This window comes from Eublepharis macularius, chromosome 1 (assembly GCF_028583425.1).
Source record: "Eublepharis macularius isolate TG4126 chromosome 1, MPM_Emac_v1.0, whole genome shotgun sequence".
Classification (NCBI taxonomy): domain Eukaryota; kingdom Metazoa; phylum Chordata; class Lepidosauria; order Squamata; family Eublepharidae; genus Eublepharis; species Eublepharis macularius.
Genome location: NC_072790.1, coordinates 111,795,080 through 111,812,560, shown reverse-complemented (window position 1 = coordinate 111,812,560; position 17,481 = coordinate 111,795,080). Strand labels below are relative to the sequence as shown.

General features: G+C 42.6%; 1 protein-coding gene across 4 annotated transcripts in view; it reads left to right on the top strand.

Annotated features, from left to right (window-relative positions):
* PTPRK (protein tyrosine phosphatase receptor type K) overlaps positions 1-17,481 on the top strand; it is a 610,223-nt gene that overhangs the window by 561,798 nt on the left and 30,944 nt on the right. For 3 of the 4 annotated variants that reach the window (XM_054970457.1, XM_054970449.1, XM_054970440.1), the window contains exons 15-16: positions 6,773-6,933; positions 16,655-16,839. In XM_054970457.1, the coding sequence (XP_054826432.1) occupies positions 6,773-6,933; positions 16,655-16,839 (346 nt within the window). Of the gene's footprint in view, positions 1-6,772; positions 6,934-9,016; positions 9,053-16,654; positions 16,840-17,481 lie in introns of all 4 variants that reach the window. The other variant, XM_054970430.1, reaches the window with a different exon arrangement.

Here is a 17,481-nt window from a genome sequence, read left to right as displayed (position 1 = left end):
ACATTCGATTTATATACCTCCCTTCAGAGCAACTTAATGCCCACTCAGAGCAATTTACAAAGTATGTCATGATTATCCCCACAACAAAACACCTGTGACATGGGTGGGGCTGAGAGAGCTCCTAGAAGCTGTGACTGACCCAAGGTCACCCAGCTGGCTTCAAGTGATGAAGGAGTAGGGAATCAAACCCGGTTCTCCAGATTAGAGTCGCGCACTCTGAACTACTACCAAACTGGCTCTCATACCTATACAACAGTGTTGTCCTGTTGTACTTTCAGTTTTCTAGCTAGCCATTCTCATTGACGTAATGTGTAGGGGTGTGCAGTTCGGGTTTTGGAAACCCGAAAAAAACCCAAATCACCCCAATTTGGGTTGATTCGGGAAACCCGAATCAATTCGGGTTTTCCGAATCACCATAACCTGAATCGATTCGGGTTGATTCGGGTTTTTCAATGGGAAAATGCCTCCATCTTCCCGGACACCTGGGGGAGGCATTTTCCCACCAAATCAAGCCACAATTGGTGGGGACCTTCCTCTAACTCCTCTCTAACAACCCCCCAGGTTTCAGACCGATTGGACATTGGGGGGCCATGTTATGGCCCCCCAAACCAGGTCCCCCCATCCTCGCCTAAGAAAGGGAAAAGTGAGCGTCTTTTTAGCTTGCTGCTGCTAATCTTCTTCATTATTTCCTATGGGGAAAAAATGAAGAAGCAGGCTTCCTTTGCCAGGGGTGGCATTTTGCATGCAAAATGCCCCCCCCCAACCCTCAGGGGCCCTTCTCCCACCTCTACTCCCACCCCCCACCAAGGCTCAGCCTGCTCCCACTTGGGGGGGGCCATTTCATGGCCTCCCCAGGTAGGTGCTCTTTTCTCTACTACTTACAGCTGGGGGAGGCTGTAAGCATTATGTAGGCAAAGCATTATGACACATTACACCAGCAGTCCCCCACACAGAAAAATAACACAACTCTCACTTAACATCAGAGAATCACAAAAGCACAATTCCTGTCAAAAACACTTTATTTCTTGAACAGCTTTAGGTTACACAGCAGGGGGGCACACCAAAGGGCATGGCAGCAGTATCTTACACAAAAATTACACAACTCACTTAACATCAGAGAATCACAAAAACGCAATTCCTGTCAAAAACACTTTATTTCTTGAACAGCTTTAGGATACACAGCAGGGGGGGGCTCACCAAAGGGCATTCCAGCATTCCACCTCACAAAAATAACACAACTCACTTAACATCAGAGAATCACAAAAACACAATTCCTGTCAAAAACACTTTATTTCTTGAACAGCTTTAGGTTACACAGCAGGGGGGCACACCAAAGGGCATGGCAGCAGTATCTTACACAAAAATAACACAACTCACTTAACATCAGAGAATCACAAAAACGCAATTCCTGTCAAAAACACTTTATTTCTTGAACAGCTTTAGGATACACAGCAGGGGGGGGGGCTCACCAAAGGGCATTCCAGCATTCCACCTCACAAAAATAACACAACTCACTTAACATCAGAGAATCACAAAAACACAATTCCTGTCAAAAACACTTTATTTCTTGAACAGCTTTAGGTTACACAGCAGGGGGGCACACCAAAGGGCATGGCAGCAGTATCTTACACAAAAATAACACAACTCACTTTACATTAAAGAATCACCCCAAAAATATTGCTGTCAAAAGCACTTTATTTCTTTAACTGCTTTAGGTTACACAGTAGGAAGGCACAACAGGGCATGAAAGCAGTGTACTACACAAAAATAACACAACTCACTTCACATCAGAGAATCACCCAAACACAATTGCTGTCAAAAACGGTGAAGTGGGTTGTCTTATTTTGTGTAGTACACTGCTATCATGCCCTGTTGTGCCCTCCTACTGTGTAACCTAAAGCTGTTCAAGAAATAAAGTGTTTTTGACAGGAATTGTGCTTTTGTGATTCTCTGATGTTAAGTGAGAGTTGTGTAATTTTTCTGTGTGGGGGACTGCTGGTGTAATGTGTCATAATGCTTTGCCTACTTGTACTTTGAAAGGGAGAAAATAATTTTTTAAAAACTTTATTTTGTGTTGTTCGTGTTTTATTCTTTGTTGTGCAGTTGGTTCCCATCATAGGGAACAATGGGGCTGGCTGGCCAGCCATCTCTGTAGGTGGTGGGGGAATTTGAGGGAGGGTGTCTGTGGTTCAGGTGCTCTTTCACAGGGACCAGCTGGCACTCAGAAGTGTGCCCACCATTGTGGCACCCCTGGGCTGTGCAGAATAGCCCAGGGAAAGAGAGTTTAGAAGTTCCCAGCATAGGGAGCAAAGGGAGAGGGCTGGACTTTGCCAGCCTGTTCCTGGGGTTATGGGTGTGGGGCTGCTGGGGGTGGATTTGGGTCTGTGAGGGGCAGCTGGGGGGGAACTGGGTTTGTGTGGGGCTGTAAGGGGTGGACTTTGGGGGCTGAGAGCACCTACTTGGGGAGGCCATGAAATGCCCCCCCAAGTGGGAGCTGCCTGAGCCTTGGTGGGGGGTGGGAGGAAAGGTGGGAGAAGGGACCCTGAGGGTAGGGGGGCATTTTGCATGCAAAATGCCACCCCTTGCAAGACAAGCCTACCCCAGCTGTAGTAGAGAAAAGAGCACCTACTTGGGGAGGCCATGAAATGCCCCCCCAAGTGGGAGCAGGCTGAGCCTTGGTGGGGGGTGGGAGGAAAGGTGGGAGAAGGGCCCCTGAGGGTTGGGGGGCATTTTGCATGCGAAATGCCACCCCTGGCAAAGGAAGCCTGCCTCTTCATTTTTTCCCCATAGGAAAAAATGAATGAAGATCAGCAGCAGCAACCTAAAGCTATGCCCTTTTTTAAGGCGAGGATAGGGGGACCTGATAGGGGGAATCGGTCTGAAACTTGGGGGGTTGTTAGAGGGGAGTTAGAGGAAGGACCCCACCAATTTTGGGTTGATTCGGTGGGAAAATGCCTCCACCAGGCTTCAGAGAAGCCTGGGGAGGCTTTTTCCCATTGAAAAAGCTAACCCAAATCAACCTAAATCGGCATACCCGAATCGCCCAGCCGGCTGCTCGATTCGGGTTTGCCAGATTCGGGAAACACGAACCAAGGTGCCTTTGCACACCCCTAGTAATGTGTAGAAGTTTTCTATAGATTACGGCACTACAAGAAGCCCTTTTCAAGGAAATTAACTTCTTCACAGTTAAGTAGCTGTTGACCTTTTTTAAAAGCTGGTTTTACCTAGACATGTGGTTACAATCTTTACTCCACTTAAAAATTTAAATTATTTTTATGAAATATTATAAAAGTGGTATATCAAAAGAGGGCTTGGTGAAATAAAGAGATTGGGTTAGTAAGTATATTATCCCTTGTTATTTTTCCCTTTCCTTCCTTCCATCAATGAACTTTAAGATTGGAAGCAATATAAATGCGAGCTGTAGTGTATAGAAAATAAGTAAAATATTCTATCAAGAAGGAAAAAGAAGTCAGTGGCGCTATAAATGCTTACACACTGTGACAGGATTAAAAAGCAATAATAAATTTGTATTTTGAGCTCTTGTTATTCCATTTTATATACTGAAAATATTCTTGGCAGCTACAACTCTAAAGTGACAGCTAATTTTAAAATAAATCATACATTAAGATAAGAACTGTGTAAATAGAGGCTCATTTAGGACAGAGTGCCAGCAGGATAATTTTTTTTAAAAAAAATGGCTTCTGAGGAAAACTGGGACTCATGTCAGTCCTCTCTAGGAATCTCTGGAAATTTTGTGCCGTTACCACAGCATTTCCAACAATTCTTACAAAGAAATGAAGTCACTTCCAGGTTTTCCCAGAAGTGACATCACACCAGCACCAATGTCACCCCCTTGGGTCTCCCACTGGTTGCCAGACCCTGCCTGGCAACCCTACCTGGTGCCCACTAGGTGTTTCTAAAAAGTGGATGGGGCCACATGGGAGCCTTGCCTAGCCGGGCTTCTGATTGGCCACTGAAGATCTGATAGGCTGTGCAGATTAAAATATCATTGTTTCAGCATTTGGAGGTCCGCTCTGCCTCTTATGGCAGCCGTTTTGTTGTTGCAGCTACCTTCCTGTGTCAGAATTCCAAAGATGCCTAAAGGCTTAAAATTTTGGGAACCCCTGATTTAGGATCTACACATCCCTGAAACCTGAAAAGTGCCATCACATAACTAATTTCATGTCATGTACCTAAATGCATAGGAAGGGGGCGGTATTGCTTAGCATTTGCTTCTAAAATATCTGATAAGAAATTTAGCTCCCCTCACATGCCTTATCTACTGTATTCACATATCATAAATTTAGTCCAGGACAATTTTCATGTTGTGTTGATTGAGAGTTTCTTGCCACTTTTATTGATACGCTCAGCCATCTATTTCATTAGAAAGCTCAGAATGGCTTAAGTGGAGTTTTCTAGTTCAAGCACAGATCTGGACCATATCTGTTTAGCTTCAACAGTGCCTATTGTATTATTGGAGTAATAAAGTATAGCTTCTTCCTGGTAAAAGCAAGAAAAGTTTCTCAGAAAGGTTTATGTGACTTGGTGGGCAATCCTAAACCTGTATACCTTTAAATGAATCCCACTTTCAGTGAAACTTATTAATAAGTGTGCTTTGAATTCTATCCCTAATCCCTTTGAACAAACACAAGGTTAATACAATATTTATTTAGATCAGCTCTCAGTTTTGAGACCAGAATGATCCCATATCTTGGTAGCTAAAAGAAATTTTCTGAACAGGTGTGGAACTAGTTGCTTCCTAGTCAACTTGCATGCTCTTAAGGTTATGGGCACACCATTTCTCTAAGAGGCCATGTCTTCTGGGCAACAAGGCATAGTTCCTTTCCTGCAAAGGTGAAACATGATTATGTAGGTATCTTCATATGTTTATGAAATAAATATGTGCTCATTTTTAAATTGTACAATATTGTTTACATGTTCATTATAAAATTGAAATTCTCCTTTATGTTACAGCGAGAGGTGTTTCCAGGAATGTTTTTAATGTTTAGCTTATGCATAGTTTTTATTAATATATTAGTATGCAAACCTGTAGTTGTTACACAATACATTATGATAAATGATAATGGCACAACTGGTTTCATATAGTAGAAATACACACTTGGTCTAGAAGCAACAGTATCCAAGTGATACTATTGTGTACTCTCTTACACTACAATGTAATGCAGGTGGCATTCTCTATTGCTTTCTTATATAGGAAATAGTACCATTGTGCTTTACAAATATTTGGCTACACAACAGACAAATAAATCATTTCCAGTTCAAGGAAGGGCATGATCTAGTCTTTACCCTGTGTAGGGCATTGTGTAGGCACAATTCAACTAAATGCCAGACATCTGGGAATCACTATGTGTACAGTTTGGCATTTGCAATGGGATCAATGCAATGAGAGACTGGCTCGTGCCTTTACATTACTTTACTTGAAAAGGTTTGGTAAATTCATGAGTTGGAATCATAATGCCAAGCTACGTTTTTGTACTATGTGATCTTTGGCCCCTCCCTTCACATAAACCCAGTCAATTGTTTTATTGAAGCAGTCAGTTATTTTAAAAGCTACTTAGTTTGCCGAACCGTTATTGTTAGATTAAACAGCAAAATAGACATATGTTGAAATGAAAGTTGTTAATGAACCCAAGGCTTTTTCACATAGTATTTAAAGCATGGTTTTGCATTAAGTCTGTATTGTGAGAACAGGACAGAATTTTCTATATGTAAAGAGCAATATTAGCACAGATGTGAGAATTCCTTTCTCATTACCATTTATCATATATCTTGCAAAGAAACGAAGGATGATCAGAGAGTATGAAAAAGTAATCTTAATAGGCAGAGAACTATATTTGTTTTGTTGCTGCTATTTGTTTTCTTTTGGCAGTCTAAGCAGTAAAAATGATAGATTTCCTCACCACCCTGAGGATTAAAGAAATGAATTATCTGATGCCAAATAAAAATGTAGATGCAACTTGGTATGAAGGATATGATTACATGTGCAGGTGATACTTATTTATAAAGTCTGTTAAAATGCAGGGTTTTCCCCAATTTGTATAAGCTGCTACAATTCTGTGGGAAAACAATATTGGAGAGAAGAGTAGAAATTTGGAAATGACAAGATTTCTGTAGAATATATTTAACAGAAGATAAAAATAATGACACAAATCTGAGCTTTGCTCAGTGATATGAAAAAAACTTTGTTGGCAACAGCTAAGAGTAGCTGTTACAGCTCAGACAGCCACCCAGAGGCTGCAACTTAGGTAGAATACAACAAAAACTGCAACCTCAGGCCCCGTCTCCTTCAAAGTGGCTCTTCCAGAAATTATTGGGAGTTAATTTCTGATTAAGAGTGGCTATAATCAGGCCCTAAAATCCTCAAGTAATGCATTAATCTGAAGCTTTCTATTATTACTTCTTTGAACATCACAGCATTACTACATCAATTGGTAGCACAGGTCATTTGCACATCTTTGTGACTTGGAATGCTGTAACATCTCCAGTTGTCCCTAAGGGTCAAACCACACAAGACAAAATACACTTGAATTACACTCGAATTACACTCAAATACACTGGAATTACAAAATACACTGGAATTACCCATGTAATTCCAGTGTATTTTGTCTCATGTGGTTTGACCCTGAGTGTGACAGATTAATTCCGTGGCCATTCTTAAGTTGCTGTTCATTACTGCTTACTCCATAGTTTGACTTCTGATTTCTGATGGCTTCTGTTTTTTCCCCCCTTTTTTATGTTTTTGGCTGGGCAGCAAACTTGCTAAGAAACGCAAAGATGCCATGGGAAACACCAGGCAAGAAATGACCCACATGGTGAATGCGATGGATAGGAGCTATGCTGATCAGAGCACTCTTCACGCAGAGGATCCTCTCTCAGTCACCTTTATGGATTCCCATAACTTCAACCCCAGATGTAAGTTCACTAGTGGCAGAGTTTTAAATGCTCGGTGGAACCAAAGCTGGCGTCCTTTTTCCTTTTTTGTCCCATAGGTGCTCCCTTGTAAGGCAAAGTTGGGGTAGACACCTGAAAAATGCTAACATTCCTGAGTTGGACTATGGTGCAAGAACTTACTTTCCCCTCAGCCTCTATGTATTGACTGTCTTTTAATTTCTTCCCACAAAATGCCTGTCTTTGTCTGATGTTTACTGGCAACAAAAGACAAGAAAACAAGCATATTTTTAAAAATAGTGTGTAAATAAGCCATGGGAAACTTAAATAAGCCATTAGGAAATGTTATAACTCTGTAGCAAAGTTGCAATTAAATTTTTAAAGTTTGCTTGTAAATAGCAGGAAATGCCCTCACAGCAATTTCTGTCTTAGGAAATGAAGGATCAGATTCGTCAGCATATTTTCTTAATTAGTAGGCTTACAGAAGAAAACACACATCAATTATTTCATCATTAAACACTTTGTAGATAGATTGATAGAATCACTCTATGTATATATACATTGCAAGAAACATCCATAACATTAATCAATAACGCGGAGTTTTGAAAACCTACACATTTATGCGTACAAAACAGAGTGCTATAGAAATTCAGTACTCGTTGGAGAGCTTTCATCGTTGGTTAATTTCAACAACTATAAGGATGGTTTAATGGGATGATTTTTAAATATAGCAAGTTGTTCTGCTCAGAGCAGCATATTCTGTTAGTGAGTGGTGCATTTTGTTGATACAAAGGTTATCCCCCCAAAAGATGTATTTTGTGCTGATTAACCACTGTTAGGTGAGCAGGATGTCTGGCTGCAACCTAGTGCTTCTGTATTAGAAAATCTGTTTATTAAGACATCTTTTATTCCACCCATTTTGGGTAACTGTTACCATTCTGAAACTATCTTTGAGAAGATGTGCTGACTAAAGGTCAATATATTATGTTTATACTGTATCTTAGCATTTTCTGCCTGGTGTAACCTGTAGCTTAATTCTAGAAAACAGCTGTTTATTTTAAAATGTAAAATATAATAGCTGTACAAAAGCAGAAGTCCAAAAGCAATACATGGTTGCCCTCAGTGACCCCTTAGGAGTTCCTGACTTGGTGGCTGCCATGTGCTGCTCTTTTCAATCCTCTTCAGAAGAAATGGATGGAATCTGAAGAATCTGGAGCCTTTTTTTTTCACCTAGTATGGTTATTTCCGTCAGTTACAATTTGGTAGATACTAAAGTGCATGCCATTTATATAGCTAGTGTGACTGCATTCTAAATGCAAGTGTATGTATGTGTTACATGTTGCCAATTTCTGTCTGGACCAAGATATGCAATTTAACAGTTGTAATTTTCTCGGTGCTGTGGTGTCTCTAGGTAGTACACTGGCCTAGTGATAGCTGCAAGCCCAGATAAATTCAGATACTCTTAATTTAGATATTGTTCCATGTGGAGCAGCCATGTGGTGGACATAATGTCTTACTTGAGACAACTGCACTGATAGAAGTAATACATAAAAGTTGTCACTATCCAACACATAATTTACTGAAATGAGAACTAAACTCTGCAGCTGAAGATTGAAAACCTCAGTTGTTAATTTAAATGCTTGTTGATGTTTGACTTTCATCAAGGAAACTTGATGAGGAGTGTCTCAGTTAATATAATTTCACTTTAACCTCTCTATATACTCAAAGGAGTTCATTTTAGCTATGTCCTGTGAAAAATTCAGTGTGCACTTGGCGTAGTACTATGTTTCTGAAAGCAGTAGCAATTGCTTTCTAACTGTTCCAATTAGGACTTTGGCAGCTGCAATGGCAAATCTACCTGTGAGTTTTTCTGTGGCTATTAAACAGCAAATGTTTTCAGATGTTCAAATTAACTCAATTAGGCAATTTTTTATATATTTCCATATGCAAATATTGTTTCCAGTAAAGTGTACTGTATATTTTCTTTCTGTGTTAACAGGATGTATAGTTATTATTATTTTATTTTTGAAAAAACTCTTTGTATTTTAAAAAACATATACACCAGTTGAAGGTAATGTATTTCTTCATGAGCTTTGTTTTCCTGCAGTGCCAAATGATCCACTTGTGCCGACTGCTGTGTTAGGTGAGGACCTCGTCCTTCATCATCTGTTCCTTTATGGGGATATCACTCCTTGCATGATTCATACTCTTATAAACAAATATATTTTCTTGCCTGTTGAAGAGGCTTGTTTTGGTTTTTTTAAAAAGATATTCAGGTATATTCAGTACTACCTTACGAGGCTAGCACCAAATAGTCAAATAGAAAAAAGGCCAAAGAATAGGGGATATATATAAGTAATAACTAGCAAAGCTCCTCTATAAACAAATTTAAATTATAAATTGGTCTCAACAAGTTCTTTTTAGACTCAAAGTGCAAAGTGTGCAAACGTTACATCCACACCAATTAATTGCAATTCATTACTACTAATACAATAACATCACAATAACAATTCACAAGCTCACAGACGCGTGTGAACCATTAGCGCCGTCTGATATAATTTGGAGCAATAAGTACAAAGTCAATGTCCCACTGTAAACATAAGCACTAAAGTGCAAGAGGTGCTGTGCAAATAGCAAAAAACAAAAGCCAGGGCTTCTGTCCGTGCTGTCTACAAATGATGGTCCTGCTCTACGGACAATCGGCCGCTTTCGTTTCGCACATGATGCTCTCACGCCGTGCTTCCTCAGGGGCAAAATCTAGTTCTAAATGAGAAAGAACAAGCATCCAGATACACAAATATCGACACCTTCCCCTCCCACACTTGGCTTGATAACAGTCACTCTTACTTACAGTACAGGTTACAATCAATTATGCCACTGTATTACCCCATTGCATTACTCCACTTCAGCTCCACCAATTCATTGAGGTAAACGTAATCACATCTGCCAGTTCTCTGGCTTAAATCCTATTATTTCAATTGGAATCTGTGTTCTTAAAGTGACCTATTCATTTCAATTGGAATCTGTGTTCTTAAAGGGACCTGTTCACAAGAAACATGATAGGTCTCATTTATTGTTTAAGCCCAAAGGGCTCATTGTTTTCAGATCAAAGATCCATTTTGCCTCCCTCTGCAGCAGCATCCTTTGGGACGAATGACTCCCCTGTGTGCTCATCACTTCCAAGACAGAAAAATTAAGATCCTCCACAGCGTGTTTCGTGGCTTGCCAATGTGAAACCAGTGGGGCCTCTGCAACTCCCCTCTTGATTTTAGACGTGTTCTTGAATTCGAATCCTAACCGGTCATATCATGCTGCCAATATACCACAGAGAGCAGGGGCACTTGATGATATAAACTACCCCTGCCGTGCTGCAGGTGGAAAAGTGCCTTAATTTGATCATATTATTTCTAGACACTGTTAGCACCTGTCCTGCAATCACCAATTTGCAGACGTTGCAATGGCCGCACTGGAAATGCTCCGTAGGTAATATGCCAGTGGCCCTGTTCTCCCTTATGTCTGAGTGCACCAGGATGTCTCTCATGTTTTTGGTTCTTCTGTAACCAATAAATGGCAGCCAGCCATCAGTGAAATTGTCAGGAAGCACTGGTACCTGATAGAACATCTCCCGGGATGTGAGAGTTTGCCATTTATTGATGTTCAAAATCTATCCTGTATCAAATGCACACTCTGGCTCCAGGTATTTAATAATAAATTAATATTTAAAATCTTAAATTGCAATACCCATCTTTAAATAAGCATTAAAACCAAGCTTGCTGATAATGATAACTGTGTTTAAGTAGTGCTATTTCCTAATGTTTTTCATCAAGAGTCTCATACTGCCATATAGTCTCTAAATAAGCCTATTTGATTTGATGTTAGAGCTATCAAAAACCTCCAGCTTGGTTAGGTGAAACAAATCTTTTGACATGCAAAGGTTAATCTGTTAGAACTTCAGTGAGACAGCAGCTGTGAAAAGGAGCCCCAGGGCAAACTGAAAGGCAGCCAGACAGTTTCTGCATGTATTCACATCATAGTATAGTTATCCATTTTGTTGCTCATTGACAAATATTATTTATGTGAGGCAAAAGAAGTCAGGGTCCTAGCTGCAGTTCACCTTAGCCTATAGATGTATCAGATAATTGATAATGCTCATTCTTCATTTTTGTTTTTAATACATATTTGGTGTTTCCTTCCATTGAAATCTCTAATAGAAAACAGTTTTCGTAAGTTTGTATTCAGCAGCGCAATCCTGAGGCCCACCATGCCACTGGTGCCCATGCACCCTCGACACCACTTGTTCTAAGGACTTTCACAGGAGAGCTACGCCAGCAGCCAAGCCCAGGAAGGCACAGTGAGGCTGCTGCTAGGAGTCCCTGCCCTGCCATTCCCCTCACATCCCCCCCAGCATCCCCCAATGGCCATGCCCCATTACAGGCTACCCATGCAGCCTAGGTAGCTGAACCCTTACTGTGGGGTGGGGCCGTGTCCCATCACCTGCAGCCTTGCAACACTCCCATGCTGGCATCACATGGCCTGCTGGACAGGTCCAGTCTCCCTCTCTCAGCATGTACATGTGGGTGCAAGGGGGTGATCCACTCTCCAGCCCCGATCACCCGGCTGCCACAAAGGATCTCCGTATGCAGGATCCATCCCAACAATGACTGATCTCTGTCATGCCCTGCCAGGATGGTGCCCACTGGGATCCCACTGCAGCAGTTGCCATGGCCACCTCATGTTCCCCCATAGTTGCTGGAGAGAGAGGCCTGCTTGCCATGACCAAAAGGACTCTCTGGAGATGGTGAGCAGGGAGATCATGAGTGGGAGGCTCATCTAGCTTCGGCAGCATTCAGGCTACCTGGGCTGGTCTGATTGAGACTGTTAACTTTGTGAATACAGCTAGAGAGCTGGCATGTGCTTGCACTACCACATGCATGCACCCTCCTGCCTGGACCAATGTTCCACCATGATGCCCCCCTTACATCACTTTTTTTCAGTACTCCCTGGGTTAACCGTCCTAGTCAGAATAGGGGAATGACAGGCAGCCACCAGTCCAGACTCCCACTTTCACTGATGAAGAAAAGAACCCCCAGGGGCAGGGAGTTCCCCCCCCACCCCCGCCGTGGGTGTGTGCGAGCAGCACGTGGACTGGTCAACCTCCCCCCCCCCCAGATGATTCCTGCATCCCAGGCTGCCATGGCCATCTGCCTGGTGTCTCAGGCCCCAGCAGTGCTGAGGGGGTCTGTTGACCCTATCCTCACTCCATGTCCCACCCCATTTGCCTTCCTGCCATGAGAGGAGAGACAAGGCAGGGTGGGGTAGTGTGTGGCAGCAGCTCACATGGGATCAGTGGCTCCCCATTCTATTCAGGGGCAAAGCCTCCCAACAAGGCGGAGGCATCTGATGGATCCTTGGGCCTGTTGCCTCCCTGGCTACCCAGGGCCAGGAACCATCCCCAGGAATGAGTCTTGGGGATGCCCCAGTGGGGGGTGGGAGGGACCTGCTATCAGCTGCAGGTGAGCAAAGAGGCAGGGAGGCATTAGTTGTTCAATACAGACTTTATTGAACTGTCAACAACGAAGAGGATATCTGGCCACATGTTGCCAATTTCCCTTGGCCAGGATGGGAGCTGCACTTCTTTGTGCAGTGGTCATGCTGCCTTCTCAGGAGCAGAGTCAAGTCACAGGCTGCCTAGGGAACAGCTCCATGGGCAGGGCTCGGATGGCAGCCAGGAAGTATCACCAGGGGCTGTAACAGCCACACTCCCTGGCCTCTCTGACAAGTTGCAACCTGCCTGAAAGGGAAACTTACATGTGTGGCAAGGGGCCAGGCCTCGCGCAGGTCACAGCCGCATCTGCCACGTCCTGGAAGGGTGTCCATGGCCATCGCAGGGGAGTTATGAAAGCAAGCACCCAGTCATCCTTGCCTGTAGCCACAATGTCTCCTCTGCCTGAGGGGGGAGCCTGACTGAGGGAGTGTGAACAAAGCCCTGACATAGACTGCTGGAAGCCCTCCCCGAAACATGTGAGTTGAGCATGGCTCCCTGGGTGACTATGACACGCATGGACTGCGCTGGCTCACAGACAAGGGCTGCATCTCCCCCCAGCAAGCCTCAGTCACAGAAGCCGACATTTGGCAGGGCATGGGTGAGGCCAGTGTGGATGAGCAAGTCAGGGCAGCTCCTTCTTGCCTGTCGGTGCGCCCTTGCCCCTCCCAGAGCCAGAGCTCAGGAGACAGGTAACCTGCAAGGGAACTCAGGTGGTAATTGTTAGTTAGACATCCTGGACGTGTCTGTCCTCCCATATGTGAGTGTGAGGCACTCTCCATACTTCGAACAGTTCCCTCTATGCACTCTTGCCCCACCACCATTAGCACTCTCTCCCGCCTTGTGCTCTCAGTCTCAACGATGGGGGGTTCTTGGGCATAGCCTCCAGCTGCCTCCCTACTTACCTAGAGTCATGAGCATCCCAGCCAGAGGATATGTAGGGTGCCCAGAGAGCTGATTGGGCATGGGGAAGAGGGTTCAGCCGCCATGGGGGCACAAGCAGTTCGGTCCCTCCAGTAGTCGGTATGCTATGCTCCTCCAGCCCATACAATGGTCACCTATGGGCTACGCTGTTGTTTTTCGTGGCATAACTTTCTGCTGCTGCTGGGGGTGTTCCCATGCCCGAAACAGCTTAGGGAGTAGACTAAGTCACGCCCCACCCTCTGTCCTGCCCCCTGGCCTGCTGGCACATGGACTTATGCCCCAGTTACACTTGCACCCAGCTGCTGTCACCAGGCACCATCAGGGGACCTAAGCAGAGTGGGGCTGGGCAGCTGCACCAGCATAGGGGTGGTTATGCTGGCATAAGTCTGGGATACACCAGCGTTACTCCTTGTTAGCTCCCAGGGCGCTTTCGCCCCCCCACACACACACACCAGGATTGTGCTGACAGAGTACTTTGTCTACATATTACCTTTTGAAGTGTGTGCGCTTTTGTGTGGTGTTTTAAACATCACAGTAATTTCCGTGTGGCTCTAGAATTATAGACGCTTTTTTAGTTGCCACTGCTCTGAAGCTTCTGCAGTTTTACTTTAACTGTTTTATAGTATAAGGCAGACTTCAAAAATATTTGTTTCATTTTCTTTTTTATGCTTCAATGAGTACAGTCCCTATAACTGGTGAGTATTTGAAAAGGAGCTGTGTGAAGCTGCCAGTGAAACTATTTTTGTTGCAGTATGTATGGCTTAATGAGGAAAGCGTGATATTTTAAGTGACTTTGTCATGTTATATTCATACTTAGTTGGTTTAATGAGGCACACTCACATTGAAATTAAAAACTCCTGTGCTGATTTAAGGAGCTGGCTTATTTGCTTTATTGTAAAAACATGTTTGCCCTTCCAACATACCAGTTTGACTTTGTTGCTAGCATTCCATGTCGCAAACTGTTTTAGTATCAGTTCAGTGCAGTTAAGTACAAATCTTTGTAGTATAGTAGTCCTTTATTAGCATAAGAATAGATAAGATGGAACATAAGATACAAAGATTGCTTTGAGATTACAGTTGGATGAATATACCATCAAATTAATTCTTTATATCTTATCACCACGCAACTGTATGGCACATTGCAAAAATATAGCCACCTTCTGTTATGCCCAGAGAGGAGTCATTAAAAAAAAATGAATCTTAATACAATCAGGGAGTCCCATCTTGTTTACCAAAAGAGGATCTAAATATTTAGTACAAATTTTTACATAGAGAAGACAATAAAAAATAATATGTGAAATAGTTTCAATACAACTTAACTTACAAGGACAGTATCTGGCTGAGTATGGTACCTTTTGAAATCTTCCATATAGGATTGCAGATGGCATAACATTGAACCTGACCAAAGAAAAATCTCAACGTTGGGGAATTTGCAAAGAGTAGAGATATGAAGCCATATGGCCTGCTTTTAATGGAATCTCCAAACTTGAAAGGGGCACACGTTTTATTGGATGCACTACAGAAGTTTTGTGATTCAGTGTCCAGAATTCTGTGTTTAATCCTGTGGAATGCATCCAATTGGGAAAGCATAAGTAGTGAATCCATAGATAACCAATGGCATTGATTTTCTTTTCAATACAAACTAATCAATTAGATGACTGAGAGCATTTGATAAGTAAGACTGGAGAGCTCAGTGTTATAATGTTATCACAGCCAGAAACAAATCTCTTTGGTTGATGGAGGGCAGATCAGAGTGGAAGACGTACGTTTTTGAAACTGTAACAGAATGAAAGTTGCCTACTTACAGACTGTGTCATTTCTATGTTCCTTTCATTGGTTAGCAAAATATTAGTGTTAGATAACTGTGAAGCTGTAGAGGGAGTTGGGGACTTTAGGTATATAAAAGGTTTGCCTTCAGAGGTCTACCCCATGCAATACAGCTATCCATATTTCTCTTCATTTCTGCTCTCATAAAATGGTGTTGGTCAGGGTAACTAGCCAGAAAACAACTGAGTTTTATCTCCATCATAATAGTAAGGTATAGTCTAGTATTCACTCTGAAAACATCAATTTGGCTAATTATTATTTTGAAACACGTGCTTATCTAAACAGAGGAGGACTTCCTTAGAAGTAAAATGAGTAGTTGCGCTTGGAAAATGATACAATGGTACTTCTTAGAATCATGGGGTTGGAAGGTACCTCTAGGGTCATCTAGTCCAACCTCCTGCACAATGCAGGAAATTCACAAATCCCTCCCCCCAACTGCCCCAGTGACCCCTGCTCCATGCCCAGAAGATGGCGAAAGACCTCTTGGATCTCTAGTCAAACCAGCCTGTGGAAAACTGCCACCTGATCCCAAGGTGGCAATCGGCACCACCCTGGGCATGTAAGAAGGGCCACAAAACAAAGCACTGATGCAACCCCTTCTGCCCTTCCCCTCACAATCTGCCCAGGGTCACAGAATCAGCATTGCTGTTAGATGGCTATCTAGCCTCTGCTTAAAAACCTCCAAAGAAGGAGAGCCAACCACCTCCCAAGGAAGCCTGTTCCACTGAGGAACCGCTCTAATGGAATCTGTGATCTATCAATTTATGTCATCCCAAGGAGAGGCCAGTTTAAGTTTTTTCCATGCTCAGGGTGACTGTTTGTATGCAGTGGTTCTACAGATGTTCATAGAATTTCCACCACATACCTCCAAAGGTACATCATTGGTTTTGACGGCTGTAATGTATAAAATGGTCCTAGGCCAAAACAAGGATTGACAGCTTTGCTGGAAGCATTTAATGTTCATGAGTGATCAGTGAACCTATAGAATACTTTGAAAACCCTGAAGCAGCCATTTGCCTCCAAAGCTCACAGATAATGGAAGGCTGTTACATAATCATTAAACACAATGGTTCCTGTAGAGATTGTCATAATGTAATACTGTCTGCAGAACCAATCAACCTATGTTCAAAATCAGGTTGGAGTGTGAGCTTTTCCAGGCTATTCATGTTGACTAAGGAAGCTTACCTCAAATGGAAAATGGGGAGTTTTCAACTGTGTGCCATATGCTATAGAGTAATACAGTTGAATTGTCAAACCACACGTTTGTACAGTCTTTTTAAAAAATATGTAGCTAGAATACAATTGTTGCCCACAGATTAAATTGAAAATGACAGCACCCAGACCTTTGCAAAGTTATACAACAAGCTAATTTAAAACCAGATTGTAGCTCATGCATTGAAAGTTTCACTATTATTGAATTTTGCTTTATTCTCTGGGATCTTATAACCACAGATGAAAACCACAGTGCAACAGCAGAGTCAAGTCGTCTGTTAGATGTGCCTCGCTACCTCTGTGAAGGAACAGAGTCCCCTTACCAGACAGGCCAACTGCATCCTGCTATCAGAGTAGCTGATTTGCTACAGCATATTAACCTCATGAAAACATCTGACAGCTATGGATTTAAAGAAGAATATGAGGTAAAAATGTCAGAAGTTCCTCTTTTAAGTGACTTAAGACAGAGAGCCCCTTTGAGAGTGCAGATTCTTGTTTGCATTGAGGGTTCTTAATTACAAGGAGATTAAAATGAATGTTTAATGGGATTAAATTTTTTAAAGGATCACGTCTCACTAAGACATTAGTTAATGAAATGATCCCAAATTGAACTCACATTGCTTCAGACTGTATTTTAAAGGACAAAAAAGACGGAGGAGGCCATTGCAGACATAGCACTGCCTGCCTGCTTGTTTACTGTGATCAGCATGCAAGGAGCCATCCTTAGGAGCCAGAACCCCCCCCCCTTTCCCACCCTGGAGCAAACTGCACCCATAGCCCTGTGCAGCAGTCGGCTCCAGTATTATCTATGACTATGGATAACAAGCACTTTCTTTGACCAAGGATTTGAAATTGTGGGTAAAATAATCCTCTTTTTACACTTCATCTAATTTTCTGGCTGTTTCCATGCAAAGAAAATGTGCAAAGTCATTGTTGCCCGATCATATACAAATCATACAAGTAATGTTTACTGAGGAGGATTTTATACACACGTTTACTGTTTTTTTAACTCTTACGGTCTTACTTTGTATTTTTCTATAAAAATTAGAATTCAAAAAATGGAATTC